Source organism: Thermoascus crustaceus (assembly GCF_041956765.1).
Source record: "Thermoascus crustaceus strain CBS 181.67 unplaced genomic scaffold VTN00scaffold_1, whole genome shotgun sequence".
In the NCBI taxonomy this organism is placed as follows: Eukaryota; Fungi; Ascomycota; class Eurotiomycetes; order Eurotiales; family Thermoascaceae; genus Thermoascus; species Thermoascus crustaceus.
In genome coordinates, this window is record NW_027192527.1 from 3,543,887 (window position 1) to 3,558,151 (window position 14,265).

The following is a 14,265-nucleotide window of genomic DNA, read 5'->3' on the forward strand; positions in this document are numbered from 1 at the left end:
TCTCCGTAGATGTGGCAGATGTGCGTCCTTGTGCCTAACCACGCCTAGGAGAAATGGATCGAAGCTGTCATCCCTGCCCTCTTCCTTGGAAACGCACCAGTCCAGTGTCGTCGTAGTAGATCTCTAGCACCTCCAGGTTCCGCAGCAGACCCCTCCACGCCTCAGGGGGATCGTCCACTCCGCAGAGAAAGACGTAATGGATCCGTAGAGTGGTCAGGGCCGTGAAATCGCCGAGGTCTATGCGCGGCCCGCGTCAACTGCTGCAGAGGATTGGTGCCGAACACTTGGCGGACGCAGATATCACGGTAGAAGATCGGCGTGAGCAGGTCATTCAGGCGACGGCACGAAAGCAAAAGAGCGCGAAGGTCTTTGGTAAGTTGAGATGGATTCCGTTTGGTTGCCTCAGCATATCGTTCTCCCGACTCATAGAACGGTACAGGTGTGATTCTAACGGCAGTGTCTAGTTGTAGATAGGCAATGATAGCCAAGATAAGCTCATCTGCAAGATCTAATAGTCGTGCCATGTCTGCAAAGAATCATTCAAAACTGCGCGGGATAAGGGTAGTGGCGCCTAGTAGAGAGTTGCGAAGTGTCTGGGAAGCTGGACTATTCTTCAGAAAATGTACTGTCATAACACATCTATCCAGAAGATATTGAGATGACAATTCGTTGAATGGAGCATTTCCCACCGTGGGTTTTGGAGCATGCTGGGTACTGAGATCCGTGAAGAGTTCATGCTGTTTTTCCTCCTCAGAGTCAGTCAAAATAAGCTCCACGCGAGGGTCAAAGACTCATGAATAAAGAGTTGAAGAGAATGAATCGGCGTTTTACAGTCCTGTGTCCAGGCTTATCTCCGTCCTTGGGGCGACCCGAGCGCCGACGCGTCGAGCCCGACACGCTCCCCCGCTGACCTCACGCCGCCTCGGCGCTGCGTACCGCTGGTACAAGCACCACCGTCCATGTCACGATAAACGATGTTAAAGAGGTGCTCACACAGCGTCAATCGGCCATGTCGACGCCGATGTCTTCTGCCCCTCGCGGCACTCCCAGCTTGACCATCGCTCCGACCCAGAACACCGCGCCGGTCATCAAGTTCCGATGTCTCTACACCCACGACCTGCGGCGCAAGGCGAAGCGCTGGCAGGATGGCTTCCTGCGATTCCACACCTTTAACAAGCGGGTCATGGTCTACGACACGACAGGGAACTTCATCGGCGACCTACACTGGCGGGAAAGTGAGGAGATCCAAGACGGCGATGAGCTGGAGCTGGACAAGGGCGTCCTGATCCAAGTGGGGGAATGCATGGAGACGACACAGTCGGACATATCTGGATTGTTTGAGAAGAAGAGACAGAGTCAAGGGTCGCCACCGCAGAAGACGGCCGTGCCACCACCCTCACGGGCTTCGACGCCTAGGTCCTCCGGGGTGGTCTCCCAGACTCCGCTGAAGTCGTTGAATGACCTTCTGGGCATCAAGAAGACTCCAATTGGACGATCTATTACTCCGGCATCACCATACAAACAGTGGCACCAACGTGCGCAGGCGGTGGAAAAAGAGCAGTTTGAGAGACCTGCAAAACGGCAAAGGCAGCTGCCGCCGGAAGATATCCTGCATGGGAAGAATCCAAATGAACGGATTCGCAGTCGACCTCCTGTCATTGATCTTGAAGAGTCGACGGCCAGTGCGCGTCCAGCAAAGCAGTCTCCGGCACCAAAAGTGCGGTCCGAGAAGCATGAAGATAACGCCAGATCTTCATTCAAAGTTCCTTCGGTCCCCGCAACCGAACGGACTCGCAGTCGACCCTCTGTTATTGATCTCGAAGAGTCGGCACCAAGTGTGCCTCTGGCCAAATCGGTATCAGAACCAAGGGTCCGATCCGAGAAAAATGAAAATAGCGCTGGACCTTCATCAAAAGTCCCTTCAGTCCCCGTAACCTCGTCCGATCATTCCCAGAGCAGACAGCCTGAAAAACAAAAAGGCTCCTCAGATCCTGTTCCATCTCTTACTCCAGGATCGAATGCGCGGGCAATAGCCTCAGAAAAGCCTATTAATGCACTTCGAATATCTAGCGAGAAACCCCGGAAGAAATTAATGTACAGGGCATTGTTGCCCGCCGATACTGCATCGACACATCAAGATGAGGTATCAGCACCGCCGCAGTCGACGACTCGGTCACATCAACATGGACATACTAGATCACCGTCAGTAAGTACTAGTGAGAATATCGGAACTCACAGCTGACCACGACCGTAGTGACCATGAGATGCAAAACACGGCTGTCGAGTCGACCGCTGCTGAATTCATACCGTCTGCATCGACATTATTTGTTCTCGGCGAGATGATAGACGAGCCGGTTACAGCAGCTACCTCAGCAAGGAGGGAGGTGAAACCATCTTCATCATTATCAGAGCCCAACTACCTCTATGCCATTCCACAACACTGCTCGAGAGACTCTGCCTCTCCAGACTCTCCAGCGGAACGATCCGCTCCTACTACTTCGCGAACAAACCAAAGCCAGCCAGCTCCCCGCCAGCGGCAAACGGCTGTCTCCGACTCCGCCGCTAGGCAAAGTGATTTGTCTTCACGAAATAATAATAGTGATTCCAATACGATGGCAGCAGTCCAGACGGAGCCACCGCCACGACCGCCAGTTTCGGTCAACCGCAGCGTTCCTCCGAATCCCGTTGCGGCGAGAGAGCCACCGCAGAAGATATTCCGCAAGTCATTATCAGACCCAACGGTCCTAAGGACCACAACCGGAAATAGATCTCGACCTGTATCGAATAATGGCCAGTCAAACATTGCGTCAAATGCGACAGACGATGATCAGGGCCCCTGGACGTCTGAGGCGTTAGATCTATTTGACTGGTGGCCCCCGGGGCGACCGAAGCCTGCTTAATACCGGCAAGTAAGCCTGCAAATGCAGCTGCGGTTGACAGGTACTGTTATATTTACTGATGTATGTTACGACGATATGATTTGGGCATTACATCGACGTGTATATCCTGTTTAATATCTTTCCTTGAAGAGCGTCCGGGATAGAGGTTATGTTATATGCTTCAAAGATGACCAGCTTGACGTGCGGTCTCTTATTTGAGATACCTGACCTGCGTTAAAAGTGTGATGAGGGAAGTATTCTGTATCTATATATCCATATCCGACAGGTGGCCATAAATGAAGTCACCATTAGAATTTTTCCAAATGGAGATTCTATTATCAGTGCTTGAATTCATCCAGCGCCAGACACAGACGCATACAACGTTCTGCGAACCTGGAAACCCTGTACATATGCACACAATAGAATACCGTAGAACGTTCATCTCTCATTTCTGATCGTATCACAACACAAATAGTAAATGTCGTGAAGAAGAAGCGAAGAAAGCTCATTTACTCGACTCGCCCTTCTCTCACCCTTCTAAGGAGAAATCGAAGTCGACATCGACTCGATCTCCTTCTTCCCTCCCTTCTTTACCAATCTCCCCGCCACATACGGCAAAGGCGACCACCCAAACCACTCCTCCAACTCCTCCACCTCCCACCCCCCGTCATCCTCCTTCTCCTCCGCCACCTTCCTCAACAACCCCGCCGTATCCCGATCCATATGACAATCACCCAGGAAGAAACTCCACCCCAGCAACCCATAGATACTCTGCACCACGCGGGCCACGAAACTCCCCTTCCGCGTCCTCCACGGATTCACGACGTGCTCCACGACGAGCATCTTCCCGCCGGGACGGAGCAGATCGTACAGATCGGCAACGGTCCGCTCCGGATCGGGCACGGAGCAGAGAACGCGGACGCAGAGGATCGTGTCGAAGACACCGGATCCGTCTTCGGGGACGAGGACACCGCGCTTCTCGAGCTCCGGAACGAGAGCCTTCCTCTCGACGCTGCACGGCAGGATGACATACTTGTCCTCGAGGCCCTCAGCGCGAGCGCGCTGGCGGAGCTCGTCGTGCAGGCCGACGCACGGCTCGGCGCCGTAGATGGTGCGAATGCCGGGCGCGGAGGAAGCGGCGAGGAGGGGCATCTGGGTGCCGCTGCCGGGGCCGATGTCGAGGACGATTCCCGAGGCGGTTGCGAGGAGGGGCGGGATTAGGGCGGCGGAGCCTTGGACTGGTGCGGAGGGGGTGTTGGTATCCTTGGTGTTGGTGTTGGTGGGGTCTCTTTGGGGTTGGGCTGTATGTATGAGTTAGACCTGTGTCATTGTACATACATACAAGAACTGGGTGATAAGAGTATATGGTTGATGGATTCATCATGTGTATCTGACAAGAGATCACGGAGGAAGTAATATCAAGTTAAAAAGACATGTATGCTCAATCAACGAAGCATGAAAAATTATTCGAAAGGCCAGGAGGAAAGCAAGGCAAGTGCAAGGCAAGACATCTGTTGATTAAAGGAAAAGAAAAAGAAAAAAACATGTCTACTAGGACCAGGAATGCTTACAAAACACCAAGAAAAGAAAAAAAAAATCACTCACCCGAAAACTTTAACCAAAACCTCCCAAACGCCTCATCCCTCAACCTGCCCACTCTCAAAACCGGCGCAAGCACATCTCCCCGCTTGAAAACCGCCTCGAGACAGACGATCACATAGTCTAGATTTTCCCTCCCAAAAATCAATCAAAAGTCAGCATGCATGTTATTTCAGCCGTTCCAGGCCGCATAATATATGGATGTAATATTTAGAATCACCATTAGAAGGGGGAAATAAATGAGATAAGATAAATACGTACGATACATCGCACTCGAAAGCAGCGCCGACGGCTCCAGCATCGCCACGACACGCTCCCACACCGTCGGGGTATATGAACGATCCGGGGTCCCCATCCTTATTCTCTCTTCTCCAAATGGTCCCGGGTTTTTTCCTTCGTTCTCTCTTTGTCTTCAATCGGACGGTATCTTTCCTTTTTTATTTTTTTTATTTTTTTCCTTTTAACCCGCTCTGAGCTTTTTCGACGATATGAAGATATTGATTGATATGATAAGGTCAAGTATAGGTGGGGTAGAAGAAGAAAAAAAAGAAACGGACAAGAGGAAAGATGAGTAGGAAACTAAGTATCTAAGTTGAACGTCAGACAAGGAGAGTTGAATTGATTTACACACCACCATACTTCCGCCGTCCAGCCCGTGCCAAAAAGCTTCCACAGGCGGAGGGCGCGGGGCGTTTAACTAGTTAGTTAACCAACTTATCACAATGACTAAGCATACGGAGCCGCTCGGCGCTAAAGCTTCTTTCTAGAGAGAAGCAATAGAAGGTTACCAGCTATTTTCTACGTATTGATGCATCGATTCATAGCAACAGATTACAATTAATATCTACTAATGATCGCTCTCAGGCGCAGCTGAGTACTAAAAACAGGTGACGTGATGGACATTCATGTTATTAGTTGCCGCATGATCCGGTCACTACAGGATTTGCGTCCAACTAGACAGTAGCACTAGGAAATACAGGAATCCGGGTCCAAACACATCAATTCCACTCTCATTTCACAGGTCAATAATTCAAAAATTGAAAGATACAACGATAGTTGTCTTTGATGCAGATCGGAACAGCAAAATGAAATGAGAGGTTAAAAGAAGAAGATGGATTAGAGAATGACAAGACTCAAGTATCTCAGAGGCTGTAAGACTATCGACATAGGAAAAATGTGGTCACCTTTTTCCAAGGCATTATCGGATATTAGCAGGTCGGAGACAGTCAGAACTGGGCACCAACGAGGAGTGGAGACAGATAGTGATTTCCCAGGAAAAAAAATAGAGTTGCTTGCGGTAACGAGCGGCAATCCGGAATAGCAATTGGGCAGTATTGGCATGCCGCAATGTATCAAATTGCAGGCAACCCTGTGACCCGAACAAGAGCAAGATAAATCGATACGCCATTCCTGACGTTGGACGGGTCCAACGATTCGAGACAATTGAGATATGAGGAAAGGAGAGCAATGCGTAGCGTAGAATGCACAAAGGAAACTCGTCGATAGTAATAACAGCGCAGTCTGGCCCGATGATCTAGTCATGAACTCGACAAAGGAAAAGAAGAGGAAATTAACATTCAACGAGGAAACCTTGGACCCATACCAAAAGACCTAAATTAATTATACGAGTGAGAGTGTCGGTTGAGCCTTGGGCTGTACCGACTTGTTCTCGAAAGGGAGCTGACGTCGTGCTTGCCTGGTTCATTGTTTAGTCAACGGGCTATCGATTGCTAAGGGATTTCTCTGCTTACCATCACAACAAGCGCGCACATTCTCTAGGCGGTCTGCCTCCCGTTCCTGCCTCTCGATAATATGTCTCAGGTCTTCGGCACTGTCATGGTCCGCAGCGGTCGTGTCATAAGTCTCTTCAGCATGGCCATGCCTGCCTCTACGGCCGGAGAATGAGCTTCTTATCGTCGTGTTGAACACAGCGCTCAGGCGAGACGCCGAGCTGTGACGTGCCTGGTCCGTAGCACGGAGCGTGGCATGTGGCGGAGCACTTAGAGCCGGTGAGGCACGCCCGGGTGTCGCCGCAGGAGGTCGCACCGACATCGCGGAACCCGCACGCTGCTTGTTCTGATTATTTCGGACAGTGCGGCTATTGTATGAAGAGAACGACATCCGAGACGTTGTTTGGTGAGACGCGGTACGGTAACCAGGATTAAATTCATTAATGTCGTCCGTAGTGATCTGGTTTTCCTGATCCTCAGGATCCTCACCAGAACTACGCAGTAGCAGATACGACAGTGCATTGTACCAAGTCTCATGTCGCTGGCTGGTTGCGGCCGTAAATTTGACCCTCCGACCAGGAGTGATGACCTCTAAGCTCTTGCGGTGCAGACCCGGGGGATAGGGGTTGTCGTCAGTGACCACTCGAACAGCCTCAATTGCAACACTCTTGGCCTTCAGCTCCGACTTTCCGGCGGTCTGGGGATCCTGCTCGCTCCAGTACAGGGTGCGCGTGTACGGGTGGACCCAGAAGTATCGTCGATGACGAGTGTTTGACATCTCGCCTGAGACGGTCTTGCGAGTGTATTTCCAGAGGAACTCGCCGATCATTGTCTGAGTGATGGCCTGAATCATCCGAGGATCAGTTCCGCTGCCGGAGTCTTGGGTTTGCGCATCAGTGTGCATGTTGAACCGTTCATCCAACTCAGAAGCAAAGGACGACACGGATGACCGCCGAGAGATCTGGCTTCCGCGTCTTCTTGCGCGTGCAGTGGAACTGGTGGTGTTCTTGACAGAACCCGAACCAGTCTGCGACCCCTGTTCGTTTGGAGTACGTGGCCGTGTCTGCGCGTTCTTGTACGCTGAAGCAGGTGCAAGAGGGGGACCCATTACTCCAGAAGAGCTCTGAGCATTCTGGGCGTTCTCAACCGGCATCGCCTGCGCAGCCGCGATTGCTTGCTTATGGTCAGCAGGCAGTGGCGGATGGCTTGCAGCATTGGATCTCTGACTGTTCGCACTGCCAGGCCGCTTCTGCGCTGGACGGAAGGCGGTCATCATGGATTCGTTGGATTTCGCCCTGGGCGTCAAGGGCACGGCAGAAGCGTTGAGATCTGACTGCGACTGTGAACGAGCAGCATCGCGGTCCATGAGGATCTGGTCGATCTGCTTGGAAGACAGGATCGTTTGAGCGCCGTGGTCCGTGTTGCTGGACCAAGTCTTTGCATCACGAGGGGCGACGTTGCCGGAGATGGCGCCCAAAGGCATGCTCGTGCCTTCCTCCTGGTCATCTGTGCTGGTCGAGGCATCCTGGCTGGTCTTGTCCTCAGCAACGACGACAGGAGGCTCCTTTTCCCTCTCGGGAGCGTCCGCTTGGGTGCCAATTGAGACGGTGTCTCTTACAATAGCAGCCCTGGCTGGTTCAACTGGAAGCGTCTCCGTGGAGCGGATGGTGGAGAACGACAGCTGAGGCACCGACTGTACGGGAACGTCCGATAATGTTGGCGACACGGGCTCCGTCTGCTCGGACTGGATCGACGACACCGTGAGCTCCGGCAAGACAGGAGGAGTCTCTGGCTCGACAGGCACCACAGGCTCTGGCTCCGGCAGTTTCGGTGGAACAGGCTCAGTCGTCTCGGTGAGGATGGATGACATTGTCAGTTCTGCCGCAGTGGGCGCGACTGGTGCAGTGTCCTCAGAAAGGATCGCTGATACTCCCAGTCGCGGAGGCTCAGGAACTGCCTGTTCCGAGGCCTGCTCGGCTGACACCTCACTTTCCATCTCTGGAGCTGACTCGTCCCATATCATCTTAGGCGGTGTCGGGACGGTACTCAACTGTTCGCCGTTCGGTCCAGCTGGCGATCTCAGGGGTGTCCACTGGGTCGACGAGTTCACCAACTTAGGAAGGTCCTTGTCCTCTACCGCAGGCAATGCTTCGTTCGTGGCCTTTCTCTCCGGGGTCCGAGGAGCAGTAGGCGTCGCGGGCCCATCGTTCAGATTAGCAGCGGCCTGGACAGATGGTTCCCATGGATCTGTCATCATCCCTGAATCCACCATCAGAGGTCTCGACGCCACCGGAGGCATTGATGCAACTGTTGCCTCGGACATCCTTCTCGGATCGGATATTGGGAACATGCGCGGAGTGCAAGTCTGGGAGACCGTGTCAGATCGCGCAGGAGTGCCGAAATCTACTTCATTTCCAGGGCTGCCAAAGCCTCCAAGCTCTGCAAACAGGCTCTGGCCCTGGGGGACAGCTGCAGAATCCCGACGGAAGCTGCTTGCTGGCGAATCTTGTACGCTGGGGGGCTCGCTCTCGAATTCATCACCACGGGTTCGTTTCAAGGCACCTCTGTTCATCTTCAGCCGGTATCGCTGAGGCTGCGACTGGACTGGAGTCTTGGGAGTCGGTGGAGCCTGCACTTCTTCCTCGTCCTCGTCGGCGGAAGTAGAAGCGGTACTCTCAAATGAGTTGCGGTCCCCAGCTTTTGCCAGTGACAGCGAGGACGGCATTCTGCCTCGTAGAGTACCTTGCCGCCTACCACGATCTTCAGTCTCAGTGAGTTCATCAGTGCTGTCGTCATCCATGCTCTCAACACCAGTGTGGAAAGTAGTTTCGCTCTCGGTAGTCGTTTCACGTTCGTTGGCGGTCTCAAAGACATCTTCCGTAGCGGTCTGGTAAATATCGCCTTCCGTAGCAGTCTGGTAGACGTCGCTCTGCTCAGTCTGCTCGGCCGAGGACTCAGGCGCGATGCTGCCTCCGGATCTTGACGCTGGAGGACGCGTGGGGCTTGCCTCACTGGTGTGGTCCTCCCAGTCTGGCTCATCAAACTCGATCTCGGTTTTGCCTCTCCGTACGGCACCAAGCATCTCCGGCCGCGGAGGTTTCTTGAAGGCTTCGACAGCAGCGGCGACGGCAGCAGCTTTCGTCTTTTGACGCTTGACACCGGTGGTAATTGCAGCACCTGGTGGGTCACGGCGGCGTTGCTCCAGCTCATCCCTGGCATCTTGCAGCATGCGCTTCAGCTCGATCTTTTCGGTCTTTTCACGGTGGATGATACTCTTGAGGTTCTGGATCATGCGGTGGGCGTGACCGAGAGAACTCTTGAGCGTCTCCGTCTCCAGATGTCCGTGGCGGGGAGTTGGAGTTGGCTTGTTCGGAGACGTCGGTGGTGAGTTCTCGGGAGTCTCCTGGTCAGGAAGATCGCTCTCCGCGTCAGGGGACGCATCCCGGGGAGTTTCAGCCTCCAGCTGCCGGAACCGCATCGCGACCGCTTTAGCCAGTTCCTGGTTCTGCGAGGTCAACTCCTCAACCTTCTGCTGTAGACTGAGCCGTTCAGCTTCTCCGGCATTTAAGTTCCTGCGGAGAAGATGAGCCTCCGCGTCGTGCGCTTTTTGCGCAGCCGCTTGCTCCTCGATGAGCCTGCCGTTGGCCTGCTTCAAGTCCTCAAGTTCGCGCTGGAGGGTATTCTTTTCGGCCGTCATAGCACTCAGATTGCTGTTGAGACGGTTCTCTCGGTCGGTGGCCTCCCTTATGGCGGCCATCAGCTCGTGTGTTTGTGTCTCCAGACTCCAGTTCTCATCCTTGTAGCGTTGCTCGCTCTCATCAAGCGCTCGTATCCGCTGAGAAAACCCCTCCGCCTCAAGTTCAAGTCGCGACTTCTCAAGATTAAGGACCTTCAATGCTTCTTCGCGCTCTGCCAGAAGGGCCTGTAGCTGACGAACTTGAGCGAGCAGCGATGTGGATATCTCGGTAGCGAACTCGATATCGTGAACGCGGCTTGATGCGTGATTGCGCTGTCTCCGCGATGTAGGAACGCTAATCTTGGTAGGAGAGTCGTTGCCATGGCTGGAGAACACCGCAGGGCTGGCCGGTGACTAGACGAGTAGTTAGCACAGTCATTCACGTGTCTCTGGGCGTTGGTGGATAGCAACGGACCTTCTGGTCAAAGGAGGGGGTTCCTGGCTCATCGCCGCTGACCATCCGCTTCGGTGCAAGAAACGCTCGCGCACTCTCACGACCAATCTCATTGTACTCCTTCTCCAGGTCGATGAGCTTACGACGGAGCTCAGGCCCAATCTCTTCTTCATCTTGCTGCCGCTCGACCTCTCTTAGCTTGTCTTCGAGCTCTCTCTGCTGCTGCACCAGCGCAGTACCAATCCTGGAAGCTTCCTCAAGTCGGCGCTCCGTCTCTTCCAGGTGCGCCTCGAGAGCGCGTTTGGCCTGCAATGGGGAAGCAGCATTCATGCTGAACAGCTCCGCATCGAAGGAGTATCGGGGCGATTGAGCGGTCAGCCCCGCGTCGGAGACGAAGGGGTCGTCCATCGGGGACATGGGAGGGCCGCCACTACCTTCTTCTTCTCCTTCGTGTGTCAGCTGTAGAGCTCGATCGGTCGATGGATCCGCAAGAGAAGTAGCCATCATCGAATCGCGGGTCCGCGGGGATCTTTGATCCTCCGGCTCCAAGATTGAGCCACCGCTGACCGCCGAAGGTCGTCTCGTTCCTCGTTCTTCCCGTCCTGCGTCTCAAACAAGGATCATCGTCCGACCTGCCGTTTTGTCTCTTGTCGAAAACCCCCGTCGACGTCCCTTGGGTGAGCCGGTCGGCAAGGAGGAACAGTCGACGTTGTATGCCCAGAGAACCCACTCGGTTCGATGCAACGAAGGAATATTGCGCACGTCGGGATGGGTAAACCGACGGGCCGCCGCGCCGAAGAGTCGAGAGGGAATCGTCGAGTCGCGGGAGGGACGACGGTTGGAATGCCCACCAGGGCTAGCGGAACCTGCTGGGTGCACCCGACACCCTAGACTGGGGATGTTGATGGAAAACAGACGCGTCGTGAGATTGTCAACAGTCGTGAAGGGGGGCTGGAGGATGCGCAGCCGGGGCGGTCGCTGCAGGATAGCCGTCCAGACAGGGTCGCAGGTAGCACACACGTCAACCGGCGCTCCACGCTGCAGAGAGAGGGGACGACGTGGAAGAGCAGAGACAGCACGAGCAGACGGGTCAATGATCACCTAGGCCGTCATACACATTGGAAAAGAAACACAGAGATTAAAAGAGAGACGTGCGACAACGAGATCGAGATGGATCGACTCGTTGGGCGGGGTGGGAGCAGGGAGCAGAAGGGGAGAAAAGGAAGGGAGGAGAGCGCCTGCTGGGCGGTGGTGCTGGCGGAGCAGCGCTGCGTTTCATTTCCCTCCAGGGGCCGTGCATCGCCCTGCCGCGCTGCTACTTAGTTGGGCATTACCAGGGCTTGGATCATCGACTCTAGTTAAGCCCAGCGCGCGCCGGTCGCCCAGGACGTCAGCGCTCCACGCCTCGACGGACAGGGCCCCTGATGCCTGAGCTGGCCGTGTTTACGATGCTGTACGTGTTATTCATCTGGACGCTGCCTCACCTCGTTGCCCGACAACACACAAACACAACCGCGTCCGGCGGGTCGTGCCGCGCACACGTGTGGTCACGTGTGTCATGCCGTCTGTGAGGTCACGTGATCTGACCTCATCTCGGATAGGGCTGCTCCCCGCCGGCCAGAGACAATAGTTCCGCTGCTGCACACGACCTAGCCTTCTCCCTGACCCGAGCCTCCACCACCCATTGCTCCAGTCACCATGGCCGAGGACGCAGACGTCGCGGCCGACGTCCCCCAGGTCACCTTCAAGAAACGCTCGGCCAAAGCCAAGGCCAGCTTCCGCAAGAAAGCTGCCTCGCCACCACCGGCCTCCGACTCGGACTCCGACTTCACGTCCTCAGACGACGAGGAGGGACGCCGCATCAAGAGGAGACGCAAGAATGCGGCCGTGACGGCATCGTCGGCCGCGAACCAGACGCGAAAAGACGCGCTGGAGGAGGCGAATACGAGTTCTGGAGCTGCGCCGTTGGTGACAACGAACGACGCGACGAAACAGTCGAATTGGTACGACGAGGGCAAGGAGGATGACTTGAGCGCGAAGAACCTGCTGGGTAAAACCAGAGCGCAGCCCGGGAACACTCCCTCAGCCCCGGACGGCACCTACAAGGGCGCCGCCAACTACACGTCCTTCATCCAGAAGAACCCCAACGCTCCCCAGAAACAGTTCGGTCCCGTCAAGGCCCCCACGAACGTCCGGACGGTCACCGTCATTGACTACGCGCCGGACGTGTGCAAGGACTGGAAGCAGACCGGCTTCTGCGGTTTCGGCGACTCGTGCAAGTTCCTGCACGCGCGTGAGGATTACAAGCAGGGCTGGGAGCTCGATCGCGACTGGGAGATCTCGACCCAGGGCAAGAAACTCACTGGTCGGACGGTGGCGACCCAGAACAAGGAGGGAGGCAAGACGGCTGAGGACGACGAGGATGACTCCGACGAGGAGCTCCTCGAGAGTATCCCCTTCGCCTGCATCATCTGCCGGAAACCTTACAAGAACCCGATCATCACCCGCTGCGGACACTACTTCTGCGAGAGCTGCGCGTTGCAGCGGTACCGGAAGAACCCGAATTGTGCGGCGTGCGGGGCCGGGACCAGCGGGGTGTTCAACGTCGCGAAGAAGCTGAATCGCTTGCTCGAGAAGAAGAGGGAGCGGGCGAGGAAGCGACGCGAGCAAGCCATTGCTAACGGAGAGGAAGTTAGCAGTGAGGAGGAGGGAGAGAACGAGGGAGCGAGCGAGTGATCTCGTCAGCGCTTCTGTATGGTGTATACTATTCTCAGCTGTTTCTACTATTATGGGATACATGCAGCTGTGCTGCAAAAGCATGTTTGTCTATCTACAGATACCATGTTATTTTGCATGTGTTATTGCGGTTCCTTTGCGTTATTGGGCAGGTAATGACTGAAGGCGTTGGACTGTGTCTCAATACCATACTATTGATCATCACTGATATTCAGCGTTCAAGAGAATATCAAGACAATACTACTGTTTTTGACATGCCTATTCAACTAACCGTCGTCTGTCTACCTCCTTGAAGTAATGCCTCGGTACAAGTCAGTAGGGAGATACATATCCGCGGCGCACTCCACAACCCCCTATCGAGCAATGCACTGTACCTGTGACCAGGGCACTTCGAACCTTTGTGACTTGTCACTGATCATAGCCAAACACAGCCACACATTTACCCACCTGTCTCGCCGCAAAACTCCACAAAGGTGACAAAAATCGCGCATCATTGCTGTGTATTACAGGTTCGAAAAGAGAGGACCTCCCTCTCCAGACAAGCAGATTGTGTCACTCTTAACCTCTAGTGTTCCCACTTCCCCGTCTATCCGGTCTTATCTAATCAGACTTGACCCTGGCATCCCGGATGAGAAAGGCGCAGCGCGAGGTGAAACCGTTTAAACAACGAAACACACCATGAAGCAGTATTGATTGTCGTTCATGTAGACGTTGACGGGGGAAGGAGTTGATTTTACTAGACAACTGTCCACGCGGGCCAGGGTCGCTCTTTCCGATTCGGGTAGGACGAGCCAAACCCCCTCCTCCCATCTACGAAGCCCCTCCTTCTCTTACTAACATCTCCATCGATTTCCACCGTCATCCATCATCATTATCGTCCTCATCATTCTAGCTGATTCTACCTCCTGTAACATGGAGTACAGAGTACTACCTAGAGAATCAATAATGCGAATGAATTAAATGTTGCTTTTGGTTTATCTCCTGATCCAGGGGTGTTGAGCTAATCGGTTGAATGGACGGGTCAACTGTTAGTACCTACTACCTATCAAGTACCTAAGGTACAGGTCATTTATCTCCGTTCTTTAGACGGATAATTAATGGATAGATGGACATATCGCAGGTACGTACATGCTTGTTACGATGCTGCATGTCGCAAGGAGGCTGCCATCAGCAGAATGTGATCTTTTTCTC

The 14,265-nt window shown here is 54.2% G+C and overlaps 5 protein-coding genes across 5 annotated transcripts; 2 read left to right on the plus strand and 3 right to left on the minus strand.

Moving 5' to 3' along the window:
- Positions 1-239: 239 nt before the first annotated feature.
- VTN00DRAFT_1239 (uncharacterized protein) lies at positions 240-2,900 on the plus strand (the record flags this gene model as incomplete). The annotated part of the gene is made up of 5 exons (XM_069427324.1): positions 240-372; positions 730-755; positions 846-941; positions 998-2,202; positions 2,255-2,900. 5 exons carry the CDS (start codon positions 240-242, stop codon positions 2,898-2,900), a joined length of 2,106 nt encoding a protein of 701 aa, XP_069291941.1.
- A 516-nt stretch (positions 2,901-3,416) lies between these two features.
- VTN00DRAFT_1240 (uncharacterized protein) lies at positions 3,417-4,833 on the minus strand (the record flags this gene model as incomplete). The annotated part of the gene is made up of 3 exons (XM_069427326.1): positions 3,417-4,180; positions 4,485-4,601; positions 4,740-4,833. The coding sequence occupies 3 exons, from the start codon at positions 4,831-4,833 to the stop codon at positions 3,417-3,419; spliced, it is 975 nt and encodes a 324-aa protein (XP_069291942.1).
- A 1,261-nt stretch (positions 4,834-6,094) lies between these two features.
- On the minus strand, positions 6,095-10,845 carry VTN00DRAFT_1241 (uncharacterized protein; the record flags this gene model as incomplete). The annotated part of the gene is made up of 3 exons (XM_069427327.1): positions 6,095-6,174; positions 6,230-10,298; positions 10,360-10,845. 3 exons carry the CDS (start codon positions 10,843-10,845, stop codon positions 6,095-6,097), a joined length of 4,635 nt encoding a protein of 1,544 aa, XP_069291943.1.
- Positions 10,846-10,947: 102 nt separating this feature from the next.
- Positions 10,948-11,687, minus strand: VTN00DRAFT_1242 (uncharacterized protein; the record flags this gene model as incomplete). The annotated part of the gene is made up of 2 exons (XM_069427328.1): positions 10,948-11,439; positions 11,673-11,687. The coding sequence occupies 2 exons, from the start codon at positions 11,685-11,687 to the stop codon at positions 10,948-10,950; spliced, it is 507 nt and encodes a 168-aa protein (XP_069291944.1).
- A 349-nt stretch (positions 11,688-12,036) lies between these two features.
- On the plus strand, positions 12,037-13,074 carry VTN00DRAFT_1243 (uncharacterized protein; the record flags this gene model as incomplete). Its single annotated transcript, XM_069427329.1, has 1 exon — positions 12,037-13,074. One exon carries the CDS (start codon positions 12,037-12,039, stop codon positions 13,072-13,074), a length of 1,038 nt encoding a protein of 345 aa, XP_069291945.1.
- Positions 13,075-14,265: the final 1,191 nt, after the last annotated feature.